Source organism: Exophiala viscosa (assembly GCF_022695815.1).
Source record: "Exophiala viscosa unplaced genomic scaffold EDD37scaffold_2, whole genome shotgun sequence".
NCBI classification, from domain to species: domain Eukaryota; kingdom Fungi; phylum Ascomycota; class Eurotiomycetes; order Chaetothyriales; family Herpotrichiellaceae; genus Exophiala; species Exophiala viscosa.
The window spans coordinates 2,534,966-2,550,666 of record NW_026944354.1 but is presented as its reverse complement, the minus strand read 5'-3'; the positions used below and the strand labels follow the sequence as shown (position 1 = coordinate 2,550,666).

Below are 15,701 nucleotides of genomic sequence, written 5' to 3'. Positions count from 1 at the left end.
ACCGAAGCTACTTTTATAGCTACTTAAGCGCTAAATAAAGGCTTAAAATAAAAAAAGATAATTATTAAGATACTTACTCTTCGAGAGAATAAAACTCTATTCCCTAAAGAGCGGGAGCTTATTAAGAATATAGATTAATAGAATTTTATAACTAAAGGAAATTATCTTTATCGAAAGATAAATAAAAGCTATATTTTGTATATCGTTAAGAGCTTTCGAAGAGACTTTATTAAATACTACTATAAGTATTATAAATACTATAGTATACTAACGTTAATAAATATTATTTAATTTAGAGATTAGTAGTAAATATTAAAAAAGAATATTACTAAATTCGCGCGCTAATATAAAGAATATTAATTTAGTTAAAGATTAAAGAAAGAATAGAAAGAACTTTATAGCTAGATCTAAATAACGACTAAACTATTCGAGAAATAAACTATAAACTTTATTAGATCTTTACTAATTACTTCGTACTATAATCGCTAGATTCTAACGATAATCGACTTTATTATAAGTTAGTTAATAATATAGTCTTTACTAAAGATTATTAATAAGACTATTAAAGACTTTCTTTTTAATATTTACTATTAATACGATATATTTCGAGAACTTCTTTTAAATAACGAAGTTAATTTAACGTTATAAATAGTAACTTACTACCTCGATAGAATTAAAGTTAAGTATTAAATAATAACTCTTTATTATTTATAGATAAATAATAAGATTAAGTATTTTAACGATATACTTAAGTAAATTCTTACTAAGTACCTAATTAAGAAATCGATAATTCTATAGAACGAATATTTATCTTCGATACTATTCGCTATATATATTCGAGCCTATTTAGTAATAAAACTAAGCTCTTACTAACTTATTTACGATCTCGAATCTCGTTTAATAAGCGATTAGAAAAACTTTAATCTTAATAATATCGATATAAACTTCGCGAAAAGAATCGAGAAGCTATATACTATAAGATATAAAGCTAATCGACTTCTTATAAAGAAAGGCTTATATATAAGAAAACTTCGCTTCGATAAGCTTAGTAACTAAAAAATTAGCTATAATATTAATAACTAGGTCTTATTAAGAAACGAAGTAAAGAAAAAATTCGAATTAGTATACTTCGAACTATTTCGAGTAGTTAAGAAGCTTTAGTTCGGGACCTATATTCTAAGTATAGAAGATAAGGTTCTTAAACTATCGATATATAGTAGTCGCTTATAAAGATACTAGGGCGATAATATCGCTCGAACCTAAATAAGCGCTATATAGTCGTAAATATAAGAGGGTATAATAACGATTCTATCTATACTAAAGAATATCGACGATATCCTTAGCGAAGAAATTATTTTATCTATTTACTACGAGATATTAATAATATTCTATAAGGACTTCGAAAAATAAAAACGTACCGAAGTATATTTAAGTAAGGTAAAGAAGAACGAAGAAGTAAAGAAAACACTATTTAATAAAAAGAATCGATAACGTAACTAAAGGGCTAAAGCGTAAAAGCTCTCGAATAAGAGGAAAAGAATATCGAAAATAATAAATAATACTATATTATTTATATATATATCTAGAATCTAATCTAGACGGCTATCGAAATATACTAATAACGTCGATTTAGTAATTTCGATACCCCTAGAGTATAATAACGCTCCGCTTATATAGGATAGCGCGACTACTTCTAGAAAGAATTTAAATATTATATTTATATTAGTATTAGGAAATATAGTCTTCGGAGACATATAGTATCTCTCGAACCTAGAAATAAATATAATACTAAGTTAAATAAGTCTTCTATAGGCGAATATACTCGCCGAAGACTTATATATTATCTCTCTATCTCGCGATATAGAGCTTAAATATAATAATATTAAGCCTATATTTAACGATATAAAGTTTAAATATAATAATATTAAGCTTATATTTAACGATATAATAAGGAAAGTAAATAATATTAAGCCTATATTTAACGATATAGAGATTAATTATAATAATATCGAGCCTATATTCGACGATATAAGAAGAAAAGTACTTAATATCGACTAAATATTTATACTACTCGAAGTAAATTTAGCCTTTAGATCTAGTATATCGAACGATTACTAATACGATTTAAACGTCTCGAAAAGTAATAGAAGACCTTACTAAGACTATATAGAAGACTATCTAGACTTAAACGATATCTATATAGAAAATATAGCTATCTCTATACTCGAAACTACTTTTACTAAGATTCTATTCGTCGAAATAGTTAAAGGCTCTTTAGGACTATCTTTAATTAATTCGACGTCCTTAGAATAGTCTCGCCGACCTAGAAAAAGGAAACGACGATATATTAAAATATATTTTACGACGACTATTCCGCGTATTCGAAATATAGTAGGAAGAAGTCTTCGAACCGTACTAAAACGTAAGGAAATTAAGAATTAATAAGCGTATATCTATTTTTAGGATTTTCTACTATAATATTTAATAAAGAAGTATAAAAGTAATATCTCGATAGGTAACTATAGGTCTCGCCTTTTAACTAAGTACTCTCGAGACGATATATAGATTTATTATACTAGAAAACCGTAAAAGAAAAGTATATTTATAGATATTATTAATACTATATTTTACTATTTCTTAACTTCTTCTTAAATTATAACTACTCGTTATTTCTTATTTATTATCTTCTTCTTTCTCTAAATACTAGCGATCTCGAAGTATTTAACTTACGATCTAGTATACTCTATAGTATATTACTAAGTAATAAAGAACTCTATTTTAATTAAAAACTATCGAACTTAACTAATTATCGTACTTCTAGACTAGAAGTATTTATTTGTATATTCAATAGTTCTTTACTTCGAACTAATAAGGCGCGAGAAGTATTACGAGTATAATCGCTACTAATAATACTAAAGATAAAGTAATTATCTCGAGTTACTAAAGTAGCCTTTATCGAAGTTATAGTAAGTTAATTTCGCTATATCGAAATACTTAAGTCTATATTTCGAGGAGATTAAGAATATATATTTAGCTATCGACTAAATAATTATTATAAGTATCGAGATTATATAGACGCTAAACTAGCTTAAGCCTCTATAGAGCCTATAGTTAAAGTTCTAAATAGTACTTAAGTAATTAGTAAATAAGTATACGAATTTAGTTTTAAACGATTCGAAAAATCTCGAGTTAGCGTATCTTAACGCTTAATTATACGCTTAATAAATAATAAATAATTATATTATACTTTCGGCGATCGATATATATAAAAAAAGATTAACGATAATATAAAAAAACTATTTATAATCGCGTTAGCTATATTCTAAAAGAATATAACTATATTCTTCTTCGTAAAGAATTAAGGTTAATTAGCCCTTCGAAGCTCGAATATAGTAACTATACTACTTTTATCTTCGAGAGTTATCTTATTAGCGATCGTCGAGATTAAATTTAGTTTAGGCGTAAATAACGCTTAATTACTATTATTAAGATTAATTACTTCGAGACGAGATCGATTCTTAATACTATATAGAGTACTAATCTTCGGATCTCTCTATTTCCGCTCGGTCTTAACTCGTTCGGAATAATTCTTTAAGGAAATAAAACTCTTTTACTACTTTACTATACTTCGAGTCTTACGACTAGATTAACGAGTAAAAGTAAAAGAAATCTCGACTACTAGCTTATAACGACTAGCTTCCGAATTAGATTAATATCGCGTCGAAGTAATGCGAAAGATTACTCTATACTTCGAAGGTTACTAAATCTTACGATTAATTCTTAAGGAATAAGGTCGACTTAATATAACGTAAGAGATATAGTTACTAACTAAGAGATATCGACTATTATCTTTCTTTATCGATATATATTCTAAAAATATAGGCTCTTTCGAAGATAAAGGCTTATTAATTTCGATATAATAAGCGTAAGCTTAATCTTCGATTTCGCTCTTTATATATACTATAGCTACGAATTAAATATAAATATTATTAAAATTACGATCGCTATAGTACTCTAAAGAATAAATATACGAGAAGATATCGAGTAAGCTTAAAAGAGCTAATTAAGAGTTACGAAAGCTCTAAACTCTATCTCGAATATTACGCTTTTACTTAGAGAAGATAATTAGCTTAGATCTACCCTTAACGATTAGCTTCGAATATTACTATATAAGTAATATTAGTAATTAGAAACTAAGGCGAAATATCTATTCTTATTAGAATAAGTATCTTAATAAGAGTACGATCCTTTAGACCTCTTATAATCGCTTCTATATATCGATACTACTCTATATACGAACGATAAATATTAGACGATATATTAAGCTCGTATAATAAATAATCGAGACTTAAATTAAGGATTAAATAACTTAAAAGGCTTTAAAGATAATTAAAATAAAGAATAGATAATAAGAAAGAATAATTATCTATAGTAGAAAAGAGAGAAGATTAAGAAGAAAGAAGAGATACGTATATATAAATATAAGACTCTTATATACTCGACGATAACCTTCGAAGCTATACTACTATTATTAGCGATACTCTATTAATACGACTACTCGATTAGCTAATAGCGAGCTTCGAAAAATAGATAACAATAAGATATTTATCGCCATAATATATTTAATAATCGAGTAAAGTAAAACGAAGCCCCTTGAATATAAAGATAAGACTTTAAGTAAACTAAAGTAAGGCCTTAAGTAAGGCTATTCGAATATATATATATTATATAGTAAGTATATAAAAGAGTAAGATAATAATAAAGTAACGAGTTAAAGCTTAGAACGCTAAGCAAGAAATATCGACTTATATTTAGACCGAGAACGATATATTCTATATCTCGTCGACGATAGTTAATTATCTTTTAAGAGGCTACTAAGATATTCGAATAGCTCCGGAATAGTCTATTCGTATTAGTACGTTAGAATCGAAGGTTATCGTCGACCTAGCTAGCTATCTATAAGTCTATAAGGCTATAGGTATCCAAGCTAGATAAAGGAGAATATAATTATTTAGCTACCTTAGCTCTACCAAGGGATATAAAGACGGCCGAAGGCTATTAACTGACTTAGGTGGATATCGTACACGATGTACGATCTCCGGATAGGTATATAGTCTAACGGGCCCTTACGGCCCTTGAGCAATGACAAGTCCTCCGTGAAATCACAGGACGGCTGGCTGAAATGTGCATGATCGCCAGGCCAATGCCTATCAGCCACCATCCACCATTCCCGATCCGACGCCAAAATCCATTCGACATTTGTTCCGCAGATGTTGGATGTATGGCTACGCAAGCGTGATAAACTCGCAAAGTACATCCACACGGTCCGAAGCGAGATTCTCTATGGGTGCCCAGCTGGGTCTCTGCATCAGTGTCGTCGCCTTCTCGATACATCTCACGGCACGCATATACGAAGCCTAGATCAGTTGCTAAGCTCATCTCGCGCGCCAATGGATATAACCTCCAGAGTTGCCTGCTAATCTATTCGATTGCAGCTGAAAGAGTCACCTTCGATGTGCCGCTTTTTGACGCCCATGCTGTGCTTGATGCCGAAAGATGGGTCAAACAGGAAAGCAACGACGGCTGAATGGAACGTTGGACAAAGTTGTGTCTGAAACACTGCAATCGAGCACATGAGGTGGCTAGGTCCCAGCGGCGTGGACCGTCAGGCTATGATCCGTCTCACTCGGCCAGACTACAATGCTACTTCGGCGGCAGTACTGATCATATAATACCCTCCGTATCTGACCCCGTAACGCCTTGTCGTTTCTACAGCTGGGAACTCCGAGCGACGAGAAAACGACATGTCTGTAAGCTCAAGCGAAGTGTCAATCCGCATACTTATGCTGCACGGATATGCCCAATCTGGAGGGTGCTTTGAGATCAAAACCAAGCCCCTCACAAGAAGGCTGACCAAGACACTGAGCGGACACTACAACACACGGGAGGATAACATTCAGCTTGTCTTTCCGGATGCGCCCCTTCGGCTCGGGAGATGTGGTGCCATTGATGGTGAAGCAGATATCACTGACTCGGGCATTTACGGCTGGACACCGCTGTATGGCACTAGTGAAGCGGTTCAGTACCAGGAATTGGAAAGAAGTCTTTCCTTGTTATCCTTCATTAGCGAAATACAAGGTCCCTTTTCCGGGGTGGTCGGATTCTCTCAGGGTGCAGCGCTCGCTGCCATATTTGCATCATGGTGTGAAACAGATTTCACCTTAGGCCGTCGCCAGGCGCTGCAAGACATGGGCACGAATCTCGATCCAGCTTTATCACGGCTACTGTCCATGCCTCCGCAGAAGCCGCTGGATTTCGCCATTCTCTGCTCCGGCTTTCGAGCGAACATGGAATTCTATCATGGCTTCTACCATCCTCCACTGTCGACGCCATCCATTCACGTGCTTGGGGAGCTAGACACTATGATCCCCAAGTCTAGTAGCTTGGAGCTGCTGGAGTCTTGTCAGGGTGCCATGCTTGTTGAGCATCAAGGTGTGCACTTTGTTCCCCGGGATACTATGGTTGTGGAGAAAATCATGCAGAGCCTCTTGATGCTGCTGTGGTTCAAGTCGCCTCTTCCGTCACCAAGATATGATTGTACCTACGGCCCCGGGACACGAGTGCTGCTTCAACCATTTGACAAATTCATGATGGCGACGTTACCTCCACACAACTGCTCGTCAACACTCGACTGTGCCAGTGCTACATGCAGTCCCACAGGCAGTGAGAACAGCTCGAATGTTTCACGCTCATCCAGCCGAGGCTCGAGAAGACCCCGGATCGTCCGGAGGTACCGCTTGTCGAGCTCTTATCGGACTTGTTGACAATCCTTCTTTCAGCTTTCAATCATTCTAACGTGTTTTTACTAAGACCGGCACATGGTGTTTATCGCTATATATCCACAAAATATCATGGCGGTGTCCTGGTGTTTGAGAGGGGCTCCTTATCAAAGACCGAATGTGCATGATCACAAGAGTCGAAAATCCAGATGAGCCCTGCGTGGGAGTAATCGTAACGAGGACTCTAAGACGGCCATTGATCGTGCTTCTCTATCGAGGCAGTGGTGTGAAAGTATTGTCCTAAATTGTCACGGGGAGCATGGGTGCATGCATTGACGCAGCCTTCACAGAATAGGCCTGCACCTCAAAGCGGACATTTTGAGCTGAATAAGCTATTCTAGCCAGCTGTATCCCGCTATTCCGGGTCGTAAGTAGCCATGCCATGGGAGGTGCCGTGCCGAATGATTTTGTCTGACACAAGATGTGTTGCTTCAGGCGTCGGCAGGCCTCACAAGGAAGACATCTCCCCGCGGTACATGAAATCAGCAAATCAAGGGCACTTATTGCACCAGGCCACAATCATGACTGGACCAAGCTGCAGCCGTGGCAGTGTGACATACTCGTATTCAGCCAGCCTTCTCGAGGGTATTTGCCGATCGAGCCAAGCTGGGCGGCTGAAGACGACTACTTCACCAGCTGAGGAAGGCGATTGACCTCGCATTACGGGCGTCGTATGAATCTGGCGATCTTATAGGATATGTATTCTCATCGAAACGATCTGGACGCATATGAGCCCGAAACAAGTCTCGAATCCACTTAGCCAACCCGTGGATGGCAGGCTTGCATGGCCGTGACATCCAGCCGCGGCCGCGGCCGCTGGCTTCTGGCTGTGGCCAGAGTACGAGAGTCCCAATATAAGGCATGGAATGCCGGACGATACCATGCACGTTCACACTAGGTATACCCAACCTCGTGTTTTGACGCTCGTTGCTATTGTGTCTATCCAATATGGGACGCAACCCTGTTGAGACGGATGCTCCCGAGTACTCGTATAGTGATACGAAGATCGACACGAGTATCACGAGTAGCAATACCGGCATCGACACGCTGCACATCGACCCAGCGAGTACCACCAGTAACGATGAGCAGCAGCAGCACAACGCCCGCGTCACCACCGCCGAAACGGTGCTCATGAAATTCCTGCGTCCAGGACGAATGATCCCGACGCCTTCACAGCGCAAAGTCCTCGACACCGCCGAGACATTCACCACAGATATTGACTCTGTGCCGATCAAGACGTATATCTGGTCCTGTAGAAACGCAGTCACGGTCGCACCCACGGTCCTTCTGAGTCATGGCTTTCTGTACAATGCCGCCTCGATGCTCAAATTCGTTGCACCGCTGTTACGCGTGGGGTATAGAGTCGTGACGTGGGACCATTGCGCGCATGGCGAGTCTGGAGGCGATTTCACAGATCTGCGACTATGGATTAAAACGATTCAGGTCATGGCTGACGAGTACGCACCGCTCGCTGGCGTCGTGGCATTCAGCGTGGGGAGTACGGCTGCTTTGACGGCGCTGGCACAGGCACAATCATCGAACCAGAATTTGTGTGTGCCGTCGTTGGTCTGCATCAATCCACCGCTGCAGATGGATACGGTACTGAAAGGGTTTTTGAGGATGTATGGGTATGATAAGGCGGCAGTGGCGGATATGATGCCTTTGATACACGGCGTTGCGAAGGACAAGGATATCTATTTACCGGAACAGGTGCGGGAGGGGTTGCCTGCGCATGTGGGCTCCGGTGGGCTGGCAAGTACGAGGGTGCTGCTTGTGCAGGATCGGAATGATAGTGTTGCGTCGGTTGGTGAGGCGGAGTGGGTTGTTGAGCTGCTGAGGCGGGGACGGGGGGATGAGAGTGCGAATGTGGAGCTTCGGCTAACGGAGAAGCTGGATCATGGTGGTGCGTTGGGTGATGAGGGTGTTGTAAGGCTTGCTACGGAGTTTGTGATGGGGAAAGATGGTGGTGTACTGGGGAGGGTTTCGAGGCTGTGATGAGAAGGGCAATACAGGAATTGATCGTGTAAATAGCATGTGAATCAGGGGGGAATAATACCGGATTAGACTTGACGGTGGGAATGTGCAATGAGCTCGCATTGTCAGCTCTGTGGACCAGGGAGAATATACCGGAATAGACTTGACAGTGGAGTGTGCAATGTGCTCGCATTATCAGCTTTGTGAGGTACATTACTAGTTTCCTCTGGTGATATCACACGTCTGCAGGTCTGTGAGGCACCAGGTACTGTATTGCCACGTGTACCTGCTTTCGTAGCATGGGCCACAGACCAAAGGGTCCTTCGGATCATTCCAACATATGACCATGTGTCCGATCCGATTTCAACCGTGAGAGATTTCTCCCTGCAGCAAAGATTCCGCTTCTTATGCTCTGACGGCTTCTGACATACCTTGTCATCCTACCTGATTTCCCTGGCCAGTGACCGGATTGGTAAACATAGATGCAGTGGGCGGCCGTGCTCCAAGGCAGATTAGCCTTGCCTTCTTCCCCAATGATGGACCATGGTCGTTGACCAGGGCGTTGGCACGCGGGTTTTGGCGGGCGTTGTTTCCATGACAACTTGCCATTCGATCCAAGCCGCACTCATCAGTACAACTTGAGCTTCGTATGAAAGGGGAAAACTCCTGCATACATCCCGATATGCAGGACCCCAATACCAGAGCTGATCATAGAGGTCTGTGACACATTAAAAAGAGCCGAAACCTAGTAAATCGGACTGGGTCTTACCCGAACCATTGCGAGGACATCTTTCCAATTGCATACATATTGCCCACGTCACTACGCAGACCGATGAGCTGGACTCTCACTGCTGAACCTTTCTCGATCACGTCGCCGGCATTGTTGGAGTACTGCGGCGGAGTTGCATCTGGGTTGTGTCGCATATCAGGCGGGAGATGCTGAAAATCTTGTCAGATGGTAATGTCTCGAGTAACCCATTTCAGGTCTTACTGACCAATTTTGAGACGAATACCGTCAATGGACCAGCTTCGCAAAAGACACCTTGGGGCTTGATGCTGGAAACTGCACAATCAATCTGGATAGGTTCTGTTAGCCACGACGGAGCGTCTGCCAGGGCTGGTCTTTTCATACCGTCTCGCCCTTGAAAGGCTTCCACAGAATCGCACGGTAGAGAATCGTAAAGTGTGCTTCTCCTGATCCTGGCCTAACTTTCCCCGCAGAGACGTTGTAGATGTCCATTATGCATACAATGTAGTATTCTCCATTGCAGCTCCCCTCCAGGTCCGCGTACAGTTGATCCCTCAATCTGTCGTGCACGCTGTTGCCGAAGAAGGAAGGGTGGATGCTGATTTCTCGTTCGAGGTAACGGAGGAAGAACATGATGACCAATGTTCGCGCGTGAAACTCTCCGATCTAGTCTGTCTGGAAAGGTCTCTCCTGTGCGACGGACGCAAGCGCGGCTTTGCTGAAAAGAGAGCCTTCTATTTTTCTTCCACCTCAGTTCATCCTCGTCTGACACTCCTTCAACGCCTCTCTATGGTGCTATTGTGCGCAAAGAATGTCGGGACAGGCAGCGCAGTCAGTCGGCGACCATGAAGCGCGTCTGTCACTGCACAGGCGGGTGATAAGGTGGTCGTCGGAGGGTTCGTTGTCAATTGTTATGCAGGCAACGTGCCTTTCTTTGACTGGATTGCGCTGATCATTCTTAGAGCTCGGCTCAGCTTCCTACTTAGGGAGCAGACAGCTACGGTGAGTACCTAAGTGATAGACGCAACCCGGAAGCGGTGGAGCATATTGTTCCGCAGGGCATTTCACAGGACGCCTTCATCAACGCAGACCCCGGCGATGTGAGATACTCTCTTCAGTCGTATCAACGTTCATAAACTCACTACCTCTCTCTTCGTTGTCTCAACTTCATGCCAGGCAGTTTCGCGCTACTGGCTACCTTTCAATGAGGTGACACCAGATTCCCTGTGTGCAAGACACAGTGTACAGCTAGTCGTCATGGCTCTGAACTTGGAGAAACAGCTGCGCTTTGTGAGTGACATGTGAGCCACATTCAAGGCTAGGACATTGGCTAACTCTGCTCAGTATGGCGCATACCATCATGATCCGGTAGGTTCTAGACCAGGTCCTTACAAGGAGGGATCCTCATCCATACTAGGCAAATATCGCGATACACTTGATCGGGGTGCCGGTCATACTATGGACGACCTTTCTGCTGGTATAGTGGACGCCTGACTTGCGGCTCAGGGCCACGCTCACCATTATCAGGGCACAAACACTCCACCACTAGTCGAACTGCCATCCTCGATGGCCATTCCTTACCTTGACCTAAACGCGGGCACGATCTTTTGTCTATGCTACTGCGCCCTGTACGTCCTGCTTGAACCAGTGGCCGGAACCGCGCTCTCAGCATTACTGCTGGCTGGAACAGCGTATGGCAAATACCTCACAATGACCCATGGAATGACTGCCAATTTCTGGGCGGCCGCAGGTTTCGTTGCAAGCTGGATAGCACAATTTCTGGGGCACGGAATGTTTGAAGGTCGAGCACCTGCTCTTCTAGACAACATCTTCCAGGCATTCTTCCTCGCCCCTCTGTTTGTCTGGCTGGAGATGCTCTTCGCTCTGGGATACAGGCCGGAGTTGAAGAACCGTGTGGACAAGATGGTCAAGGAAGACATCGCCAAGTATCGGGAGTCAAAGGCCCAAAAGGCGAATGGCAAAGTCAATGGAGCCACTGTCAACGGAAATGGACACGCGAAACAATCCTGAGCCTTTGCAAGGAGACATCTACTTGTTTCCATCATGACTCTGCCATGGACTGCGAATGTCACGAGAAATGACAACGATACTGATCTGGTGGACGACGAAGAGTCTTACCGCATGTAACCACCTGTTCGAATATATCCGCTTGCACGATGGCGCACTGAGCGAAGCGAAAGTCAGCGAGCCCTTCACTGCATTCGATCTTGTTTTAGTATGGGTCCCATCTCGTTGGGTCATTGCGAGGAAGACGAAGGGTTATCGTGCTTTACTCGAAGCAAAAGCTTTAATGATATGGGCTGATGATGCGTCATCCTGAGCTTGCTTCTAAATGAGAGTGTCAATTGTCAAAGCCACATTCCAGGCATTCTTCAAGATATTCTCTCTCCACAATCAATGGCTAACGAGCAGGTACTGTTCCAACGGAATGCGTAAGAGACGCCAATAGTGGACTGTGGATGCCACCGGAACTCAGATGCGGCTCGCAATGTCTATACTCCACTTCTTTTCCATCAGCCATACAGCATTCAGCTTGTAGCCGGATGGGGAATCATCTTACTAATAAACCATTGAAACCTCAGATCAAATACATACTCGAACCACGTCCTATGCCAGTAGAGGGGTTCAAGCAGTCTGGTACCGCTACAAACAAGCCTCTGATTCTCTCTGGCGATACTTTATCATATTGTGAAAAGGTGAAGATGCCTCAGAAAACAGTCCTTGTAACTGGGGCCAATGGATTTGTAAGTCACTATTGGTCACTTCGTCTCTCGACTGACATGGAGCCTACCTAGATTGGATACGGTGTGTGCAGAGCATTTTCGCTGGCAGGATGGACTACATACGGAATGTTGCGCAGCGACAAATCAATTCCAGATCTTATCAAGGAAGAAATCATCCCCATCGTCGGCACGGCAGCCAATCCGACCATTCCCCAGCAGCTGCCGCCCATAGATGTTGTCGTTTGCTGCTCTGGAGACCCATCCAACTTCAAGGCTCACTTCGAAGACATTACATCCATGAGTCAACGACTCAGCCAGATCGCACGAGAGAAGGGTCATGACAAACCGCTTGTCATCGTCACCTCGGGCTGCAAAGACTATGGCACGACTCTACGACATGGCGACCCAGATCTTGCACCACACACTGAAAGCAGTCCACTCAACTACCCGCCTATACTGGCCGAACGTTGCGACGGTGCCCTAAAGATGTTGAAGTTCACCGATGATTTCGATTGCGTGATTACCCGGCCGACCACTCTCTATGGCCGATCGAGCAGTTATTATTCTTACATTTTCCATCTGGCGGAACAGGCCAAAGCGCGGTCGGACGGAGTCATGAAGATCGCATCAACGCCCAATTCGATCCTACACGGCACGCATGTCGATGATGTTGGGGCTGCGTACGTGGCCATCGCCGAGGCGCCTCGGCATGTTGTAGCAGGCCAGGCATACAACATGTCCAGTCATAGATACGAGACTCTAGGTGAACTTGTACCTGCCATCGAGCAAAGCCACGGAGTCAAGGTGGAATATGTTGATCCAGAAGAAAACGCCGAAATTGCATATACGATACAGATCCTATTCAACTTTCCGCAGTGGGTGGGATCGGACAAGCTGCGCAGGGATACCGGCTGGACAGACAAGAAGCCCCTGTTTCATAAAGGATACGAGGTGTACAGGAGAGCGTATGACGCCGCCGCCAATGCAAAGTCGGAGCAGTATGAGAGAGTCATGGCAATGGCTGTCGGCCAGTTTGGTGTGCAGCAGAGCTGAGACAATCCGACGTCAAGAGCCTCCCAGTAGTTGTGAGGTAGGTAGAAAGAAAAGGCTTTGTAGCAACATCTTGTGTGGATGAGCTGTATTAATGTTTGTACGCGGCCAGCCTTCGGTAGCCTTGCCGGCCAGGGAGCCCGACAGACTGATAAGGCTGATAGGGGCGCAGTGCTGCATCCGGCTATGCCAAGGCTACTTACTGCTCGGACCAATCACGGACGAATTCCATGCCGCAGATTCAATCGATCTCGCGCTATATTCTGACGGTCCTGGCGGCAACTCACTGGCCATTTTGTCTCAATTTTTCGGTCTCTTTTCATCGGTAACGGCTCGACCATGAGTCCGCTCCCCAGAATTTACGAGCTTTGATTGCCATTACTACGACGTTAGCGGTTGATGGTCCTTCCGCACTTCGACAATGCACGCCCAGCAACTTCATAGACGGATGGAATGATGATCCCGGCTGTGAAGAACATGATCTTGATTGGCTCGAGAAGACGTTGGTATTGCACCCTTAGCAATGCGCTGAAGGATCAAACATGCGCCTTGGTAATCGATGCACCGTCGGCTAAATGACTGGTATCAAGCTGAGGTAAGAATGTACTATAGAACGAAGTGGAGCTTTGCCCAGTGGCGATCAAGCGAAATCACGGGAGTCTTGAATTTAGACGGCAGGTGCCTTTGGGCTGGCGGATACTTATTAAGAGCCAGGTTCCTCCGTGCGCTCAACATTCACGATACAGCACTCAACATCTACCAAAGGTATCGAATAGGTCATTCACCGCCATGGCGAAGTCAACCATACTTATCACCGGGTGCTCAGATGGAGGACTGGGCTCAGCTCTGGCGCTGGCATTACACGCCCATGGTGGATATCGAGTCTTCGCGACCGCGAGGAACCCGTCAAAGCTAAAAGATGTGAAAGCCGTCGGTATCGAGACACTTTCCCTAGATGTGCTTTCCGACGAATCGATCGAGAAATCTGTCGCTGAAGTACGCGACCTGTCAGGAGGAAGTCTGGACGTACTGGTCAACAACGCTGGATCAGGTTACTCCGGCGCTTTGATAGACACACCAGTGGCAGAAGCACGAAAGCTCTTCGACCTGAATGTGTGGGCAAACTTGGCCACGGTGCAGGCGTTCTTGCCGTTACTGCTCAAGTCCAGCCGAGGAGGCATGATCGTGAACCACACCTCACTTGCGTCGCTTGCGACGCCGCCTTTCCTCGGGTTGTACGGCGCCTCCAAGGTGGCAATGGCCAAGTTGACAGCCAACCTGCGTACGGAGCTGTCTCCGTTCGGCGTGAAGGTGGTCGAGCTCAAATCCGGCAACGTCACTTCAAACATCAGCGCGAATTTGGGTACCAATGCTGGTACTCCCTCACCCCAAGTCCCCAAGAAGTCGTTGTACTACGCGGCGAGGGACTGGTTGAATGAGTTCTACACGGGCAAACCGCTTGACGGGCAGGCTATTCCTTCAGACGTGTGGGCGAAGAAAGTGGTCGCGGCGATCTCCAAGCGAAGCCCGCCTGAGGAGGTGTGGGCTGGTGCATTCGCTACAACGGTGTGGTTCGCGATCAATTATTTCCCGAAAAGTATTGTCGACAAGATGCTGCGTGATGCTGCGAAGTTTGATGTCGTGGAGAAGAACATTCGAGAGTACGGAAAGGAGAAGGCTATTGCCGATACGTATGGGAAGGAATAAACGGCGAGGTTGTGATATCTTCACAGCGTGTCGCATTGCATGCGTCATTTAGTACTTACCTACTTGTGCTAGCTTCTATTATCTCGGGTTGTAATTGTTTGAAGGCTACCTGGTACGTGAAGAATGGGTCGTGATACGGCTGGAGATCATCAGGAACTTGTTTATCGTCGAGCATGCCACTCACTACTCTGCGATTGCCAACCGAATATCTCATGAGGCGCCCTGTTAGGCTATCGGTCTTCACCTTCAAGGCCTGGGTCTAGGAGGCTCCCTAGGCCCCCTACTTTCTCTTTTGGAGTTGTACTCCATTTTCTTGGAGCAATGTTCATTATACCCCTCATTATCCTTTCCTCCCCCCAGGATCCTCTTAACTCCTCCCCAGCATATACATGTACCCCTATTGATGTTCGGATATTGTTCTCATTTCTCCAGTCCATGGCGGAAATATGCTGAACGCAGTGATATGACACCTTGTGCAGCGCATCACCTTTTTTGTTGCACGACTCAACAAAGGGTGCTTAAACCGAGGTTCTTGCAAAGGATTACTATGTCAACGAACACAGCATAGAGACTTGTCAATAAATTGGCCTTCGAGGACCAAATGTCTAGCGCTGACTTCCTGATGACGTCTCGTGAAAC

The 15,701-nt window shown here is 43.7% G+C and overlaps 6 protein-coding genes across 6 annotated transcripts; 5 read left to right on the top strand and 1 right to left on the bottom strand.

Annotated features, from left to right (window-relative positions):
- The first annotated feature begins 5,621 nt into the window (after positions 1-5,621).
- EDD37DRAFT_265157 (serine hydrolase-domain-containing protein) lies at positions 5,622-7,020 on the top strand. The gene has a single exon (XM_062810871.1). The coding sequence runs from the start codon at positions 5,805-5,807 to the stop codon at positions 6,822-6,824; it is 1,020 nt and encodes a 339-aa protein (XP_062673414.1). The 5' UTR covers positions 5,622-5,804; the 3' UTR covers positions 6,825-7,020.
- Positions 7,021-7,640: 620 nt separating this feature from the next.
- Positions 7,641-8,979, top strand: EDD37DRAFT_265188 (Alpha/Beta hydrolase protein). Its single transcript, XM_062810873.1, has one exon. The coding sequence runs from the start codon at positions 7,788-7,790 to the stop codon at positions 8,832-8,834; it is 1,047 nt and encodes a 348-aa protein (XP_062673413.1). The 5' UTR covers positions 7,641-7,787; the 3' UTR covers positions 8,835-8,979.
- A 382-nt stretch (positions 8,980-9,361) lies between these two features.
- EDD37DRAFT_265169 (DNA-directed RNA polymerase II subunit G) lies at positions 9,362-10,283 on the bottom strand. Its single transcript, XM_062810872.1, has 3 exons — positions 9,946-10,283; positions 9,809-9,889; positions 9,362-9,752 (listed from the first exon to the last, which is right to left on the bottom strand). Exons 1-3 carry the CDS (start codon positions 10,192-10,194, stop codon positions 9,579-9,581), a joined length of 504 nt encoding a protein of 167 aa, XP_062673412.1. The 5' UTR covers positions 10,195-10,283; the 3' UTR covers positions 9,362-9,578.
- A 346-nt stretch (positions 10,284-10,629) lies between these two features.
- On the top strand, positions 10,630-11,601 carry EDD37DRAFT_264954 (uncharacterized protein). Its single transcript, XM_062810869.1, has 4 exons — positions 10,630-10,851; positions 10,906-10,929; positions 10,979-11,038; positions 11,089-11,601. The coding sequence occupies exons 1-4, from the start codon at positions 10,819-10,821 to the stop codon at positions 11,590-11,592; spliced, it is 621 nt and encodes a 206-aa protein (XP_062673411.1). The 5' UTR covers positions 10,630-10,818; the 3' UTR covers positions 11,593-11,601.
- Positions 11,602-12,284: 683 nt separating this feature from the next.
- On the top strand, positions 12,285-13,358 carry EDD37DRAFT_656416 (uncharacterized protein; the record flags this gene model as incomplete). The annotated part of the gene is made up of 2 exons (XM_062818829.1): positions 12,285-12,326; positions 12,378-13,358. 2 exons carry the CDS (start codon positions 12,285-12,287, stop codon positions 13,356-13,358), a joined length of 1,023 nt encoding a protein of 340 aa, XP_062673410.1.
- Positions 13,359-13,624: 266 nt separating this feature from the next.
- Positions 13,625-15,397, top strand: EDD37DRAFT_622553 (1-acylglycerone phosphate reductase). The gene is made up of 2 exons (XM_062816063.1): positions 13,625-13,950; positions 14,070-15,397. The coding sequence occupies exons 1-2, from the start codon at positions 13,915-13,917 to the stop codon at positions 15,060-15,062; spliced, it is 1,029 nt and encodes a 342-aa protein (XP_062673409.1). The 5' UTR covers positions 13,625-13,914; the 3' UTR covers positions 15,063-15,397.
- The last annotated feature ends 304 nt before the right edge of the window (positions 15,398-15,701 follow it).